The 17869-nt window shown below is 42.2% G+C and overlaps 1 protein-coding gene across 1 annotated transcript; it reads right to left on the reverse strand.

Annotated features, from left to right (window-relative positions):
• Positions 1 to 4499: 4499 nt before the first annotated feature.
• Positions 4500 to 15911, reverse strand: LOC121324997 (fibroblast growth factor receptor 4-like). The gene is made up of 19 exons (XM_041267276.1): positions 15221 to 15911; positions 12905 to 13120; positions 11210 to 11388; positions 10939 to 11080; positions 10158 to 10421; positions 9938 to 10030; positions 9067 to 9233; positions 8817 to 8940; positions 8461 to 8651; positions 8049 to 8187; positions 7733 to 7926; positions 7479 to 7624; positions 7237 to 7358; positions 6827 to 7128; positions 6246 to 6368; positions 5852 to 5922; positions 5468 to 5605; positions 5246 to 5351; positions 4500 to 4903 (listed from the first exon to the last, which is right to left on the reverse strand). Exons 2-19 carry the CDS (start codon positions 12996 to 12998, stop codon positions 4742 to 4744), a joined length of 2757 nt encoding a protein of 918 aa, XP_041123210.1. The 5' UTR covers positions 12999 to 13120; positions 15221 to 15911; the 3' UTR covers positions 4500 to 4741.
• Between the last annotated feature and the right edge of the window lie 1958 nt (positions 15912 to 17869).

Genomic DNA, 17869 nt, shown 5'->3' on the forward strand with positions numbered 1-17869 from the left:
TCACCTGAGGAGCCAGCTCTGTAGCAGAGGGGGCAGCACAGGTCTTATGCAGATGTTGGCATCATTAATTCATCAGCCGATGGAGGAGATTCATTAAACACTCAAGACATTCTGCCTGTTTTCTCAAATGCCTCTTGTGACCAGGAGCCTTTTTAAACCAGTCGTTGTTAGTGCTGACAAACCTGCAGACTATTATCTGTCATAACCATAATTATAATCATGTTTCAAAATGTTTAGAGATAAAAACTGGCATTGAATGCCAGTGAAACACAAGGTAGAGGTGTGTGAATTGGAAGGGGATCATTCTTTGGTTCTCCCGTTGTGACTGGCAGAACTCCCACTGCTGGTAATACAAAGTACCTGTTCATATTCAGTGTTTACTTTGCTTAACTATGCAGCTCATATCAGTAGAACACTGATTAAGAATGTATCTGCTGGGCTTTGTTCCCTAAAGCACATGATAGAGGGCATTTTTGCATTTCTGGACTCTGGCGATTCAGGTTGCACATTAACCAGTAATATAGTGAGAAACTGAGCACTAGTTGGCTTGGTTCTGCCTCATTCTCTCCAATGATTTTAATAAGAGATGTGGTGCAATATCTGCATCTCCTTTTAAAATGCTCAACTTTATTATATTTGGATTTGCACAGACACAATTGCCTCCCCATCTCTAACCACTAGACCACACTGCCTCCTAGCCCCTCAGCTCTAAACATTAGGCCACACAGCCTCCCAGCTCCTCAGCTCAAGCCATTACACCACACTGTCTCTCAGTTATAACCACTAGACCACGCTGCCTCTCAGCTCTAACCACTAGACCACACTGTCTCTCAGCTCTAACCACTAGACCACGCTGTCTCTCAGCTCTAACCACTAGACCACACTGCCTCTCAGCTCTAACCACTACACCACTGTCTCTCCTCTAACCACTAGACCACGCTGCCTCTCAGCTCTAACCACTAGACCACACTGCCTCTCAGCTCTAACCACTAGCCACTAGACCACGCTGCCTTTTATCACATTCATCAAAGCTTGAAAATGACAGGCAGTGCTTAGTTCTACACACTGTACTGCTTCCAGGTATTTAAACCCTCAATTCCTTGTGTGACTGGGATTTTGTATTAATGATGGGCCAGGGGCAAAATCACCTAGAAATCAAATGGTATCTACTGGATGGCAGCTCAGAAAACAGAATGTGCTGCAGCAAGATAATTAATGTTGTGTTCTGCAGGTCATTTGAAGTCAGCATGCAGGCCAGGTGTCCATAGTACCTGTGCAAGACTGCTATCAATTGCTTGAATACATTGTAACAGATACAGATCTTTAACCTGAGGACAAAGCAGAAGCCTGCACAGCAGATTTTAGTTCCAGAAACATTCCCAAACAGTGAAAATAAAAAGTGCACTGACGCAAGCTACAACAGATCAGATTAAAAAGAGAAAGTTACTTCTGAAGGGGAGGTGCTGATAATCTAAAGCTCAGCACATCTGTGCACGATCTTGCCACCCCGTTCCTCTCCCTGCAAACCTGTAAACGGTTGTCAGCCTAGCTGATGGGAAGATTGGCACCCCTCATTTGCAGCCAGCTATTCTGCACACAAACACCAGCCTCGCACGAAAACTGACTTGCACGGGAGTTTGGAGGAGCGCAGATGTGTCTCCTGTGATGTGAAACCAAGTATTCCAGCTTCTAGTCAGAGGGCTTCTCGTCAGGGTCCTGGTGGCACTGTGGGCACTCATCAAACCTGCCTTCACATCTGGACAAAACTACTCAAACTAAACTAAATAAAATATTAAAGGCATCACAAATAATCAGCTGCACTCTGTATTTACATACAAGTAGTCTTTGAGTTATGAAGAGCTTGCAGGAACTAAATAAACAACAGGGTTATATGAAATATGTAATGTAGTGAGCACAGAGAGGTGTAAGAGTAACTTACCCAGATTGTAATAGAGAACCACACAAAAGGTACAAACGACACTCATGTGATTTAAGCATGCTTCTTATCTCTATACTGTTTGCTGCCAGGCAGTGCGAGTTATCAAACTTCATGGAGATACAGCATCATGAGCTGTGTGAAAGGGGGTCCAGGCCCGCTCTCATCGTTCCAGCCAGCTTGTGCTGAATCTTTAACTGATTGCTTATCTGTAAGATAGCAATGCTCCACACACAGGGACTGTACACTGCGAAGGGGAGGGCAGACGTCACAGGGGCAACTCGGCTTTCTCTGCAGACTCAACCCTTGACAAGGCAGCAAACGTTGGAACACAATAGGGTCGTTATCTTGCTGCCTACACCTGGTCAGAGACACAGAGGCAGGGGCAGTCTGATAAGGACAGGGACAAAATGTATTGACCCCAGCCTCCTCGTTCCAATCAGTTCCACATGTTCCCGTTTTCCAGAACAAGGAGCAGAGTGTCACAATCAGGGGAGTGCATGGATCCAGCTTGTCCTGTTTGAAAGCACTGCCGATTTCTAGGATACGTTTCTTTTTTTAGTTATGTTATGTGCCATGGCCAGTGGACCTGAATAGGTTACAGTATTATCTTGCAGAGGACCATCAATTTACTTAAACTAAGGAATAGGAACATGGGGAAAGACAAAATACTAAAAAAAAATAGGGATACACAATCATCCCTTACAGATGCAGATTCCATTCTAAAAGATCAAAAGATCTCTCTCCCTCCGACTCAAACACAAGCATGCCCCTCAGACCCCACTCCTCCCACAGGGCCAAACACCGCTTTACAAAACAATGGGGCTGCCCATGAATTGAACACTGCAAAATAGATTTTATAAAATGTTCTTTAACATATAAACCAATAAATTAGATATACCATAGATCAATAAGTAATATCTGTAAAATTGTCTCAAAAGGATGAATAAAAAATTTAAACAACCCAATGAAACACCTTTAAAAACATTGCAGATGTTAACATGACTTTAGAATTCATAAATGGATTGTAGATTTGGAATATCTGTCTCAGTAGAATCCAGGTGTAAACATGCAGATACAATATATAGCATCTCACACAATCTCAGGGCTGAAACAATATTAGAAATAAGACACATTTTTAAACAATCAGACAAAAGGTTAAGAGGTGAAGGGATGTTTGTTTCTTTTGCTGAAATAAATTAAACTTCTTTACATCCTGTGTGTTTCACCCAGTATCCTTAAAAAGGAAAAAAAAAAAAAACACAACAGCAGGAAATGCAAACAGCTACATTTCACCAGTTAGTAACAACATTACTTCAGCATGTTTACATAGTGATGCAGTGTTTGTACAAGGATTACCATTATGTAAACAATGTAAAGGATAGCGCTGTCCAACAAAACAGCAGTTTCACTTCAAAAAGGAGCATGGGTGAGCAATTACTTCTGTTAGTAAAATGTTACCCACATGCAGCGTGATCTACATGCCCAGCACTATACATCCAGGAATGGGTGCCACTATACTGAACACACAGAGCTTGAATGGGAGAGAGCAACTGACCCCAATTTAAAACACACACATTATCAGATACTTTGCCTCGGTGCTTAGCATTAACAGGGGGGTTCTTTCACAGGACTCTGTACTGCCTCAAGGAACTGAAACTCCCTGAATGGAGTTTGAAGCATTAGCATGTGTGTGTTAAAGATGTGGTCCTATAATGGCAGGCAGCAGGATGCATTAACATAATAAGGGCCGTGCGATTAGCATACAAGTACCATTGGCCTCAGCATCACCAGGCCGTTCAGTTACACCCATTAAAGCTCTGCTGCTCCAGCACAGAGCCATTGTTCACACGCAACGCAAACCGTGCTGGGTGAAAGACTGCAGAAAACAAAAAGGGACTTCCAAAAAAGGAAAAGAAACAGGCACATTCCCAGCTATACTGTACATGATTTTATAGTGCATTATTGCATAACGTTTTTGCAAATCTTTCGATGTTGGACATTAATGTACATTAAGACGGAAAAAACTAAATCTGCATTTTGTTACAATAAATTTTATTTTGTATTGCTTTTATACAGGTACCGTTATTTGTAAAATAAACCACTTTTTTGTTATTTGGTTGGCAAAGAAGGCTAATTGTATGGTATCTGTTTATTTATGATGTACAGTTAAAACATTTTCATCTTATTAAAAAATGCTGTTAGTTACAAATATTTCTTTACCTCATCATCTCGTCCGAAAATAATTTATATAAAAAAAAAAAAAGATTTGTACATAAAAAATATTTATATTAAATTATTCACAGGAGGTCAGGCACTATAGCAATGCATAACAAGAGGTCCTGAGATCAACTTTTAAAATATCAGATTGAAGAATATTCATCTATATATTCTATATATATATTTATAATTCACAATGGTTGCAGACTTGTGTTTCATATCAAAATATATTTCAATTTTTTCTTCCTCTGCCAATGAAATAGCCACTGGTCTTGGAACTCTACATATATGTCAGACCGTTTTTGTTTCAAGGCTTTTTAAAAAAAAAAAAAAAAAAAAAAAAAAAAAAAAAAAAAACTTTAGAACATGTTACCATGGCAACTGCTGGAACAATCATCAGCACTTCCATCCCAGAAATGTCTGTTTTTGGATAAAAGTTATTTCGTTTTTTTCTTGTTCTTCTTCTTCTTAAAGCAATAACACCTTTCTTATTTAATGCCCTGAATCAGACATTAGACAGTTTTGAAAAGAATAATAATAGTTTGTTTTTTCTTTAAAGAAAAAAAAAAAACAAAAACAGTATTTTCAGGTCCTTATCCTAGATCCGATGTCATGGTAACCAAGAAGACAGGGGTCTGTCAATGTGGCATCGTGGGTAAAGACTGAATCATTGTCTGAGGAACAGGTGCTTGAGGTGTCCTCACAGGAAGGGGAGTACTGCTCAAATGGGGTTGAGAGGTCCAGATACTGGGCGAGGGGGGGAGGAAAATGAACAATCACCAATTAGTATTAGTACACTTGCACATCGAGTTCAGCTTTACCAGATAATTAACTAGTAAGATGCCACTGAAGTGACAGAAGACTCTTTTATAGTTTGTTCATTTCTAGGTTCCAAGTCAAGGAGACTTGTGGCTTACATCTTTATCTGTGCACAAAAACACATGTCCCTTTAGAAATACTGCTGTGCAGAAGGTTGTTAGGATGAATCTAAGGCAGTGTATAATAACAACAACAACAACAATAATAATAATAATAATAACAACAACTACTACATATGCAAATCTACCCATATATATCCTTTCATCTTACCTCATCTGAAATGGAGGCCAGAATCCTGTCTAGTTCATTTACCAGCTGTTTAAAGGTGGGTCTGTGTGTGGGTACGGCGTGCCAGCACTCACTCATCAGCATGTACCTGTCAAAGGAAACAGAGACAGTTAATAACACGTTCCAGTCACTGTTCCCATCGCTGATGAAATGACAGCCACGTTAAACCACGGCAAGGCATGCAGTGTAGACATCTAGACTCACAGCTCATGTGTGCAGTTTGACGGCTTGTCCATTCGGTGCCCTTCCTTCAGAAGCTTGAAAAGCTCCTCCACTGGGATTCCTGGGTAGGGGGACCCCCCCAGAGTGAATATCTCCCACATCAGCACTCCAAAAGACCAGCTGCGGAAACACAAGGGAAATCAAATAAAAAATGTGCCTAAATCTCAAACTAATGTCTATCTACAGAAACATCCTTTAATATTAACAAGCCCTTTCCCAGCGCTGGTTTGCCTGAATTCTCTGAATGCTCTCACATTCAACATTTTAAGCCTCATTTCAACAATGTGCAAAGGGGTTGGGGCTAAGGAGGAATCCAAAGCACCAGCCGGTCTGGTCAGCGGATTTGATGCGATTAGCTACACTTACACATCGCTCTGGTGCGTGTAGACTCTGTCAAACAAGGCTTCTGGTGCCATCCATTTCACTGGCAAGCGCCCCTGCAGTAAAAAAAAAAACAAAAAGCCAGTGAGTGGAGAGCCGACATCCTGCGACTGCCCTCCTTCTGATCCGCACCCTCCCAATTACCTCCCCTCAGACACCCTGTCAATCAGGGACCGCACATCAAAGGGCTGTCTTTAAAAACATTACAAAAGATGCAAACTTACGCAACTGAATGTGAACTGTCACAACGTTTTGTTGACGAGGGTGATCTAGCAAGGTCGAAGTTGTATATATAAATACTATTTATATTTATTAAGTCCACAACTTTTCTAACGTTATTCATAATCAATGGAAATGACATGAGGTCAGGGGTACTTACATTGGTTGTTTTTTTGTAGTAATCAATTTGATGGACCCCTCTCGCCAAGCCGAAATCAGCAATTTTCATGACGTTATCTTCAGTTACCAAAACATTCCTGGCAGCCAGATCTCGGTGAATACACTAAAAAAAATAAAATGATATAAATAAATTGAAAATAAATGTTAAAAATACAAAAAGTAAGAGCAAATAAATAAGCCCAAACAGAAGCTGAAGAAAAGCTACCAAATGAGCCGAGGCACAGAAAGTTTCTCAAGTAGATCAGTGGTTAGATTGTTTGGATTGGCTATTGGGCTGAGGGCCACTCCTGTTTGCTTACAGATTTGTTGAAATATTTACACAGGGAAAGAGGTCCTGTTCCCAGATGGGTCCTGTCAAGCCATCATTCCACCTGTCTGAAAAGGCTAGCCTGTACAAACACCTTTCAAGGACGACCAACCCACTTACTGCTTGACTGCCTAACTAAAGGACTCAACAAACTGAAAAACGTATTTAACTAGGCGCCTTTGCTCTCACACACTCGCTCACGGGCAGGCTATCTGGGACGATAGGAGGGGTTCATAGGGGCGGCTGGTACTTACTCGTTTGGACGCCAGGTACTCCATGCCCCGCGCTACCTGGTAAGCGCAGGACAGCAGGTCCTTGAAGGTGAGCTGTTCCTCGGGCACCTTGGTGACATCAAAGGTGTAGTCCATGCCCGGGGGTCGTCGCGCCCTCAGGTACTCGCGCAGGCTGCCTTTGGAGGCATACTCAACAAGCACATAGAGCGGCCCGTCTTGGGTGCAGACCCCCAAGAGGTTGATGATGTTCTTGTGTTTGTCCATCACCTTCATCAACTCCATTTCAGAGATCAGGTCAGACAAGTCTTTATCTGTGGCATCATCTGCAGAAAGCAAAATTAAATCGTAGTGTTAGTTACGTTTACATCCAAGACAAATTGGAATGAGTTGCAAATATAATTAAAAGCCGAGACAGAGAGGGGAGCTCTTACCTTTCAGCATCTTGACCGCTACAGTTCTGGGCTGCTCAGGAGTCTCCTTGCTCATCCCATATGCCTCTGCTCTCACTACCTGACCAAAACAGCCCTCACCAAGAGGCTTTCCCAGGGCCAAGCTACAAAACAAAATGAATACAAAATCAGCACAGCTGAGAACACATCAAATGCAATTGAAACTGGAGAATATTGCTGCTGTTGTCACAAAAAAAGTTGCATAGAAAAAATCCAGCACTTACTTGTCCCGCGGGAATTCCCAGATGGGGTCAAGGGGCAGCTCGAACTCCATGACCCCAGCCAGCATGGGGGTGCAGCTGGACGACAGACGGGCGACCCTCATGAGCGAAGCACTGGACTTGCCGGAAGAGTTGGAGTCCAGAGAGTACTGTGGAGGGAAAACGCAGGAGAGCAGGTGTCAACGCTTCATTTAGTCTCTCTTTTCCATGACGTTTCCTTCTTCCTCCCCATACTGCACAGCTGCAGTGCCACATACCTGTCTGCGGAGGGGAAACTTGCTGAGCTTCTGCACCGGCAGGACTTCGAAGGGCTCCTTGTTTGGATTGGACTGCATGCGGCAGAGCACCACGATCACAATCGCCATGACAACGGCCAGCGAGCCCGAGGCGTAGATGATGATGTCAGTGTACTTGGTCTCAGTCATGTCAATCTCTTGCTCTAGCTCCTCCTCTGAAGAGAGAGAGTGAAACACAGTTGCGCTTTAATATACCACCCAGTCCCCTTCGCTCCAACCAGCCAGGCTTGCTGGCTTCCTGAGTCACTGCTTAACCAGCTGTTGAAGTTAAGCTTACCTGGTATGACGGTGAGCCAGGCGGACTGGAAGGAGATCCCAATGGAGTTCCCAGCCAGACAGGTGTACTCGCCAGCGTCTTTGTAGGTGACATTGGGAAGATACAGGACCTCCATCTCTGATGTGTTAACACTAGCTGTCTGCAAAAGAAAAACAGCTTTATAACTTGTATTCATACAAGGAATATGTAGTACAGGGATGGAAATAAGACTCCCATTGCACAGAAGTGATCCATTGTTATTTTTCCTACAAGTTTAATCACACACCTGAGCTTGTTCCCTATGAACTTTGGCTAATCAAGCACAGAGTAAAACCTGGAATAGGTAAAGTTGTATTACAGTAGGAGTCTTATTTCCATCCTTGCAGTGCAATGCAAAATAGTAATCCCTAACCGAAGGAGTACTGATTCTCACCTTCAGGACCATGACGTAGGGATAGCCGTCAGGCCCATAGTGGCTGCCGTTCTTCTCAATGTGCTTGAGCCACTGGATGTGCGGCTGGGCGTCGCTGTAGACTTTGCAGTAGAGCTCCACGTCGCTTCCCAGCACCACAGTTGTGTTAGCTGGCAAACCTGCCTGGAGAATGGGCCGGTGTGGGGAACGCTCTGGAACAAACACAAATACATTGAATTTGAAACAAACACTGCAATTTTCTACTCATTTACAGGTATAAAAATCAAGCTTGATACCACATGAATGTATTGCAATTCTAAGAAATGAAAAGCTCATTCTGGTGGGAAGCTGAACAGGGAGTGGATTGGAGCTCTTACCCAGTACGTCCAGGATGTAGCTGTGGAAGATGACTCCGTACTTGTTCTCTACCACACATGTGTAGTTGCCCCTGTCTGAAGGCACCACACTTTCCATCACCAAGCTCCAGTGTTGATGCCGTAACTGAAAGATGGAAAAAGACGACCACCATTAAAAACGTTCATAAAAGGAATCAACGGCAATATTTGTTCACTACATTCCTAAGAGCTACAAATGCTGTAATTTCGAACGCAGTCCATGCTAACCTACCTTGATGCCCCCAATGCGTTGCTCCCCCCTGAATTCGCGCCCGTTCTTCAACCAGCGGATGGATGGTATGGGGCTGCCCATCGCAGGGCAGCGGAACTTCACTGTGTTCCCAGCTGGAACTGCATGCAGCTTCTTCTCCATTCTCTGAGTGTGTGTCCAGTAAGGTCCTGCCAAGAGGAAAACAAGCACTATTAAAAAACTTTGAGAATATTGCACCTGGACACGGAAGCAAGCAGATAGAAGGTGAATACTACGTCTCGGGGAACATCTTCTACCAAACCAGTAGTGAAGAGGAAAGTTTAGGACCTGCCCCCCTCCCCCTCCCCCTCCCCCTCTCTAACTGCCAGACTAACTAAGCTACATACACGGATGCGGTCAGTTCTGCTGGAATGCAGCCAGCAGTCTAAGGCAAGGGCATCAGGAGGGGGGCAGCAAGATTTTTGTTTATTTTTTTATTCTTTAAAGGTTTTGTTTACTGTATTTACATGCTTCAAAAGAAGAGTTTATGGCAAAAAAGTAGTTTCTGCTATCTGCAGTAAGCAGGTACTCCAGTGATAAACATTTGCTTTACAAATGTTTTACAATAAAAGCAGAAACCACGATAAAATAAAAGCAGGTGTGATTATTTGACGAAGGTGCACACATCTCCAGCTCTTGTCTCAGTACAATGTGGAGAGGGAGACTGGGGGGAGGGGAACGGGGCTCTTTAGATACGATGCACAATGAGCGTGGGGGGCCGAAAGTCAACAACCTTTCCGCTTGGCTGGGCTTTCCCTAGACCGCAGAAGTAGTGACAACACAATAAAAGGCTTGAAGACAAGGTCATCAAGCAAGCAAAAGAAAAAATAAAGCGGTCAGTCAGAGGACCCACCTCTGTTGAAGAAGACGCGTTCATCGTCTGATTCTGTGGCTTCATCCTCCAAACCGTCGTCTTCATCATCATTGTCGCCCGACGCAAAGGAGTCTACAAAATAAATAAATAACTAAATAAACACAAACGGAAAATGAATAAACTGTCATTTTGTAATGGTCTGTAGAAAAGTGAAGTTTTGTTGATTAAAAGGTATATTTTGAATTGTGCGACGCCTTACCTACGACAGTAATAGTAAAGTTCTGCAGGATTTCGCCCGTGCCACGCACTACGCACAGGTAGAGGCCAGAGTCTTCATAAGTCATGTCGGCGATTTCCAGAACGTTGGGTCTGATCTGCACCCGGTCACCAGCCTGGACGTGGACCGCCTCCTTGTACCAGTTGATGCCCACGGTCCGGTTGGTCTCACAGGTCAGTTTGAGCACGTCGCCTTGGTCCAAAAAGAAGTGCTCTGCAGTTTCTTCAGCCTGGGCTTGAGAAAAACCTACCAGAGCAAAAACAGAAAAGTAAGAATGGATTGCATACTGACTGAAAAATTAAAATATGGAACAAAAAATTATATCTTCCCCCCCACCCCTAATGCATGACCTTTAAACTCTTCGTCTACTTTGAACTCCAAAACACAAACAGTGATTCTCAGAGACTCTGCAGGGGACTGTGGGACAAACAGCCTGACAAGCGGACAAAGACTTGAATTAACATGTCTCAGCATGATGGGACTCTGAGGCCCCCCCCCCCCCCCCCCCCCCCCCCCCCCCCCCCCCCCCCACCCCCCCCCCCCCCCCCCCCCCCCCCCCCCCCCCCCCCCCCCCCCCCCCCCCCACCCCCCCCCCCCCCTCCCCCCCCCCCCCCCCCCCCCCCCCCCCCCCCCCCCCCCCCCCCCCCCCCCAGCAGCACAGAAATGTATTTGTAAGAAGGTACTGGATGATGAGAGCCAGGGACTACAAGCCAGATGCATTATATCCCTCATCTCACTCCAGGTCATTATAGCTCCAGTGTACCTGGTATGACCGTGAGCCAGGCTGACTGGTGGGAAATCAATCCGACAGAGTTTCCAACCAGGCAGGTGTACTGTCCATCGTCTTTGAACGTGACATTGGACAGGAGCAGGACATCCACCTTAGAGGCGTTCATATAAGCCGACTAGATAAAAGGAAGCGAAATGGAGTTAGAAAAAATAAATGATATACATCAAATATATATTTTTTAAAAAGTCAGCACAAATCAGTCAAGATCACTCAAGTGCCCGTAATTATAATATTACATTCTCACCTTGAGGACCTGGACATAAGGGAGACCATCAGGCCCTACGTGGCTCCCGTTCCTCTCAACGTGTTTCAGCCATTGCAGCTGCATCTTGCCGGTCCTGTAGACTTGGCAGATCAGCTTCACGGTGCTGCCTGCCGTCGCGGTGCTGTTAGCAGGGAAACCCGGCTGCAGGAGGGAATGCTCTAATAATGGGGGGAGGGACGGGACACAAAGTAAATCAATCTATCAATATTAAATGTCTTCTAGCACTATGCATGCAGGCATTTCAGTTTTTATGTAAATAACTTATGAAAAAACCTCTAGACTAATTTCCTCACAAATTGCTTCCTGTGGGTTTTATGGGTGAATGCAGTCTCAGTTTCCTGAACAGAATCCCTTACTTTCCATATGCTGGTTTGGTTTGTCCACAGACCTCTCGCCTCTATCAAAATAAAAGCCTTTCATCTGCTTATATAATCCCAAGTCTTTTTCCTCCTTCTACGAAGAAAGCCCTGATCTGCTCCTTGGTACCGACAGCTTGTGCAAGATGCAGCAATTAGAACTGCTCTCCTCTGTGCCAGTGAGCTAAAAGCTACCCAAAATGCAGAGGGGAGGACTCCTGCACCCCCTACTGCTGCATGTAAACACTAATGAACTTGTCAAGTCCTGTCCAGGGAACTGACTTGGCTTTGACCTCAGAGGGACCCTTTACATCACACCATGTACATAAAGGAGAAGAAAATCTTTAGCAAAAACAACCAAACTAAGCCCAGAGTTTACAAGTCAAGTTCCCATGCGTTACTGCATATGAACGCCCTTTAATTTCATAGTTTAATCCCCATTACTAATTACAATTGGGAACACAGATTTGGTACAGCTCTAACAAAAGCAGAGTCTGTGCACAGCCAGGGTTTCTGCACAGCTCTCCAGCTAACAGATAAACACTTGTTCTAAAACTTGTTATCACTGCTGCTTCAAACCTTGCTGAGTATTACATCCCACCTCTATTTTCTGGATGATATCCCAAGGGCAACCATTTTCTTTTAATTCCGGCTTTTAAATATTTTTTAGTAGGTAACTCTGCCTTTGCAATCGCTATCTCCTGTAAATGCCTTTAATTTCTCCTGGCAGGGCCTCAATAGCACATTGTTTTCCTTCACTAACTGTTACTAGAAACCAGACCGGCTTCTTATCCTTGGGAAAGGGGGAGCCAAGTTTACAACTCAGATTAAAGAAAAATCATAATAAAAAAACAAAACACAAAAGGCTTTGTTGAAACAGCAGCTACCTATTCAGACCCGGCCTGTGAGTTCTATTTCTGAAGTAAAAAAAACAAGAAGAGCTACTTCCAGATGAATTCAAAAACAGTATTTCCGAATGATAATTATTTTAAAAACCCAGCAAGACACCAGTTCACATGAGGGGACAAAATGCTTTCTCACAAGTATTTCCCTTCTTGGAGTTTCTACCTCAGCCCCCCACATCTACCTTCCCCTGTTCAGCTGTCTCCCCTCCTTGCTGGCACCGGGACAGGCAAGTCTTACCTTCCGCACCCAAGGGCTCGACAGGCTTGAGTAACAGTTATCATCACAGATCTCTTTCCAAAGAGAGATTACATCACCACTTAATCTTCTATCCCCTGCTACACCGTGATCAGCTTCAGCGTTTAACCTAATCGAACCAAACACACCTTCCAAGTGGCACAACTACAGAACCTACCTTTCATTCTGGGACCTCCTGGATGCACTGGTTCTGCCAGCACGGCTACAGCCAGAGTGAAGAAGAGGAGACAGAGCTTGCAAACAGGCTTCATCTTCTCACAGAGGGAGAGGAGTGGGGAGTCGGGGAGAGGGGGGCTACCAAAGGCAGTCAGTGGAAGCTGGCTTCAGGCAGGCTTCAGCATGGACAAGTTAACTGCACACCCCAGCACTTCCTCTGAAAAACATAGGGAAAATAAATATTATTAAATCTTTACAGTGTATCTTGTAAACCCAACCCCCCCCCCCCAAAAAAAAAAAAATTGCTATGTTCTTTTTTTGTGTTGTCATAAAATGCTTTCAGGAGAAACAGCATGACGTCAGCGCTGCCTTACTGAAAATGGATTATTATTTGATAGGGGTGGTGGGTATTCGTTAATTTGTAGGTATTGTAGCATACACAGGTGTTGATGTACACTGCACAACTGCAATAAATAAACAAATAATCCACTCTAAGATCTCGCTCCTGTTTTCGCGTTTGCACGCTGCTATTAAAAGTCAGTTTGCCTGGGCTGTGTTACAGTTTTCAGTCCTTTCCCCATACTTCTACCTTCAGCGACAACACAGCGCTAAGCCTATGGCAGGCACCATCTGCTCCTCTCTGCTATTCCCTTTCTTCCACCCCCCACAACAAAAGAGCTTATTACCCCCCCATCGTGACTCAAAGATAAGCATGTTTACATCGTTCTTCAAGTGGCAAGGGGGTGGGGGGAGGAGAACAGTGCTGGCCTATGTGAACCTGCTTTTTGATTTTTTTTTTTTTTTTTGCAGCTTAGAGATATTCTGTTTTAGGGACGGCAGCCCTGCACAGGCGCCAGTCGAGTAGCGGGGTTTTCTTTTACAAGGAACCTGAGCCAACCCCATCCAGCTTCAAAACTGCGCACATTTTTAATAACGCACACGTGCAGGTTTGATTGGGCACACAGTCACCGCCGATTATTCCCAATTAGGAGTGCCTCTCTTGAGCGGTGCGCATTCGCAGGTTAGCAGAGACTGAAATCTCTCGCGTTAAGTAAAGTAATAAACACTCTGTTTGCACCGAGGTAAACAATGCACCGTTCTCTTTCTGTAAGGTATTAGACTTTTTTTACGCACATCCATTTTCCCGGTTATAAAAAGGATGTAATTGAACAACTGTGAATTTCATTTTTCTATTATGGATATATAGTCTGAATTTAACAAATGTACACCACTGTAACATAAACAGCCTACATTAAAATAAACTACTAGAAAAAAAAGCCTACAATGGCCAAACGTACAATTCCCACATTATTTTTCCCCTTTTAAAATAATCTACAACAGTTTTGTCATTAGCTTTTACTACGGTACCGCTGGTTAAAGTTTAAACCAATGCAAACATCACAGATAATGCGAGCATCTTTGTCTTTGTGACTCCGCCGCTACACTGTTAACCTTCGTATTAATCAATCACCCAGTGAACGCATTATTATCCGCAGGGTATCAATTCATACATGTGTGTGCATGTGATTAGGGTGTGGGGTTATCTGTGAATGATTAACACTTCAGAAGAAAAAAAAAAAAAAGAATCTTTGAAAATGACCTATTGATGCTGAGGGGGTGCTACGTTATCTTGTGCTGGACATAATAATAATAATAATAATAATAATAATAATAATAATAATAATAATAAAACTAATACACATTAGATATATGCACACCATTTCTGGAATACAAATTGGAGAATATTTATTTAGAATTGTCATAGTACCGTACATAATACTACTAGTACTAATATTATTATTATGCATTATATAACTATGGACTCTATCCGATTCTGCCCTTAGGTGACACAGTAGGTATCAAATCTAAACGGAGTAGACTATCTCCGCGATGCACTGTCGAGTCGGTGCGGGGCTGTATACGCGGCCCTAGCCTGCAGTATCAGGACTCTAGAATTTCATTGAAACTCCAGCATTAGCCGGGTCACTCCAATCCAAACTGTCAAGACCACCGATAATTAAACATGAACCCACGTACAATTAAACACGGTCTTCGTGGGCCATTTGTAACTGGACCTGCTTGTTAAAAACTTTAATATGCATTATTATTATTACTACTACTAATACCACCAATCTAATGTTTTAATATAAAGCCAAAGAGATGCCATAGCCGACAGATACTTGTGTATTACTGTATGTTTTTGGTCTAACACTAATCATTATCCTGAGGCTATTCTATATTTTTGTAAACACATTAGTACCTGCTTCTATAAATCGAAACAATGCTCTCGATTAAGGCGAGATGATAATGTCCTTACCGTTATTACACTTCCTGATGCTGGTCTCCAAATTGCTCTGAAGGTAAATCCTGAATAGCGTTTTTTTAAAGTACACAAGTTGTTTTCCCCATTTAAGCTCTGGGAGACGGTTATTTCATTCGCTGGTGTTTTACCTATTCCCACAACATTTAGGTATTTTCTCCACAATACTTTTTTTTTTGGTTATTTGTGTTAAAGCAAAAAAAATAAATAAGCGACCCTCGGGAATCGTGTCCCACGGTTTAATACAGATATCCACAACAATAGGTCGTTCCTCGGCTTGTTGGCGTCTCCAGTCCCGTATAAACTGGACTACGCAAAGTCCAGCGAATGTCCACTTATATTTAGCGCACCAACTTTGCTGCTTCTTGATTTCTGACTCTTTTCTTTGTAGTCTGATGCAAGTAAAAAATAAAAAGACAACCCTTGTTCCGTGTATAAAGGAGAAAGTGCTCTGTTTGGTGTTGCTATGCTAATCTTATATACCTCGTTATTTGTTAACAAACAAAAAAAAAAAAAAAACGTTTCTTTGCTTTTTTTTTTTTTTTTTTTTTGTAGCGCTAAGTGTACATGCTTGCTTCTCTGATGCACAGCTCGTTCTCTACTGATTTGTCCTCAACGAAACTGGATCATTTGTAAAACTCAATTACCGACTCTACGGTTACACAGCTCCGGCGTTCTTGCTGTGGGACTATGAGTAGAAGCACAACAACAATAGGGTATAAAGAGCGAGAACGATGGAAGGGGGTCTGGTCACAGCCACTCCCCCTAGAACGAAATCACTCTCCACCTCCTCTCCACCTCCTCTCCAAATGTTCCTGTCTGTACAGCCAGCCCCATTCACACTGGAATTCACCGACTGTTAACCGATTCTTTTTGATTAATGAACATTAGAATCTCTACAAAATATTTGAAAATACTGCACTGTAAACATTTAAAATACAACATATAATGTATACAGTGCCCATATATATATATATATATATATATATATATATATATATATATATATATATTATATATGATATATATTATATATTATATATATATATATATCCATAGCATATATTATATATATATATATATATATATATATATATATATATATATATATATATATATATATATAATATTACTTATTATATATATATATATATATATATATATATATATATATATATATATATATATATATATATATATATATATATATATAGTCCATATTATTATTATTATTATTATTATTATTATTATTATTTAGTCATTTAGCAGACGTTTTTACAGAGACTAGGGGTTGAACTGTGCATCATAGTTGCTGCTGCAGAGTCACTTACATTAGCACCTCGGTTTTCGGTCTCATGATGGACGAGAATTGTGTTTTGGTGTTGCAAAGACCTTCAGTAAATCGTAATAGGAAATTAAAAAAGATAAACGCGTGTGTATGACATCATGTAATCTCCCATTGCGATTACTACAGGATTATTCATTTTGCTATAGAACCATGCTCCAGAAAACAACGAATCCTATGTAAGAACACTGGTAGCAATATTAAAATAATATATATTTTTATAAGCGTGTGTGTGTTTTATGTTTTATGTATCTGTTTTAGTCATAGTTGAGGAAATCATAAAATATTCCTTATAGTCTTGTTGATATAATCTGCATACAGACCTGTGAATTAATTCTTTTCATGTGAGGATGTCGTCAGAGGCAGATTGTGAAACATGATTACTTCACAATGATCCAACCCTGTCTATAGCCTATTGAAAAATGTAACTCAGACTGCTAATTATTGAACTGTTCTGTTTATTCTAAAGTATATCTTATCGGCGGAATGAAATGATAGAACCCAATCTGTGCCTAGTATTACCAGGTAAGTACTTCAATAAATATATAAATTGTGAATGACCCTGACATGCTTAATTACAATATCACTTGTCCACCCTGCCAGTACCCTTCACTGGAGACACATTTCCTATCACATATAAACATTCATGTGGAAGTGACTCCAGCTTCTTGCAACAATAACCAGCAAACGAGATAAAGCTGAAAATGACTGGTTCAACCCACAGAAACAACAACAACCTAATCCTTCACAAGACCCTACTGCAACTGTACTGTCCAGCTGGTGTCACCAATAAATATAAAACACTCAAAAGTGACAAACCTAGACAGGCAAATAAAATAAACTCAATGTAAAACCAATGTCAATGGCATATGCTTTTTGAATTCTGCACGTGTTCTTATCAATGGGCCCACTCATGCTTGCTGCATTACAGTCTTGAGATGGTACTACAGTAACACTGCGGCTCTGTATCCATTTACATAAATAAAACACTGTAGTAGGTCAGAGGCCAAAAGCACACAAGCCCATTTGTATAGTCCCCACAATATTCCATATATCATGTTGTAGTACACTGGAGTTCCTTGGCCACTGCTTTACAGAGCTACCACTCAACTCGAATCTGCTTGGATGGATAAATAAATAAATAAATAAAGTGGTGAGCCATGGTGTGACAGGCTCTAAATTAAATAGTGCTTTCAAGGAAATGAAAGGGACTGGAGAAAAGGCGCGCACCGCTGTAATCAGAGCCATGCCCCGCTAAGCACTGTACTCTAACCTGACAAAAGAGAACACGATTAGGCTGC

Source organism: Polyodon spathula, chromosome 12 (assembly GCF_017654505.1).
Source record: "Polyodon spathula isolate WHYD16114869_AA chromosome 12, ASM1765450v1, whole genome shotgun sequence".
NCBI lineage: Eukaryota > Metazoa > Chordata > Actinopteri > Acipenseriformes > Polyodontidae > Polyodon > Polyodon spathula.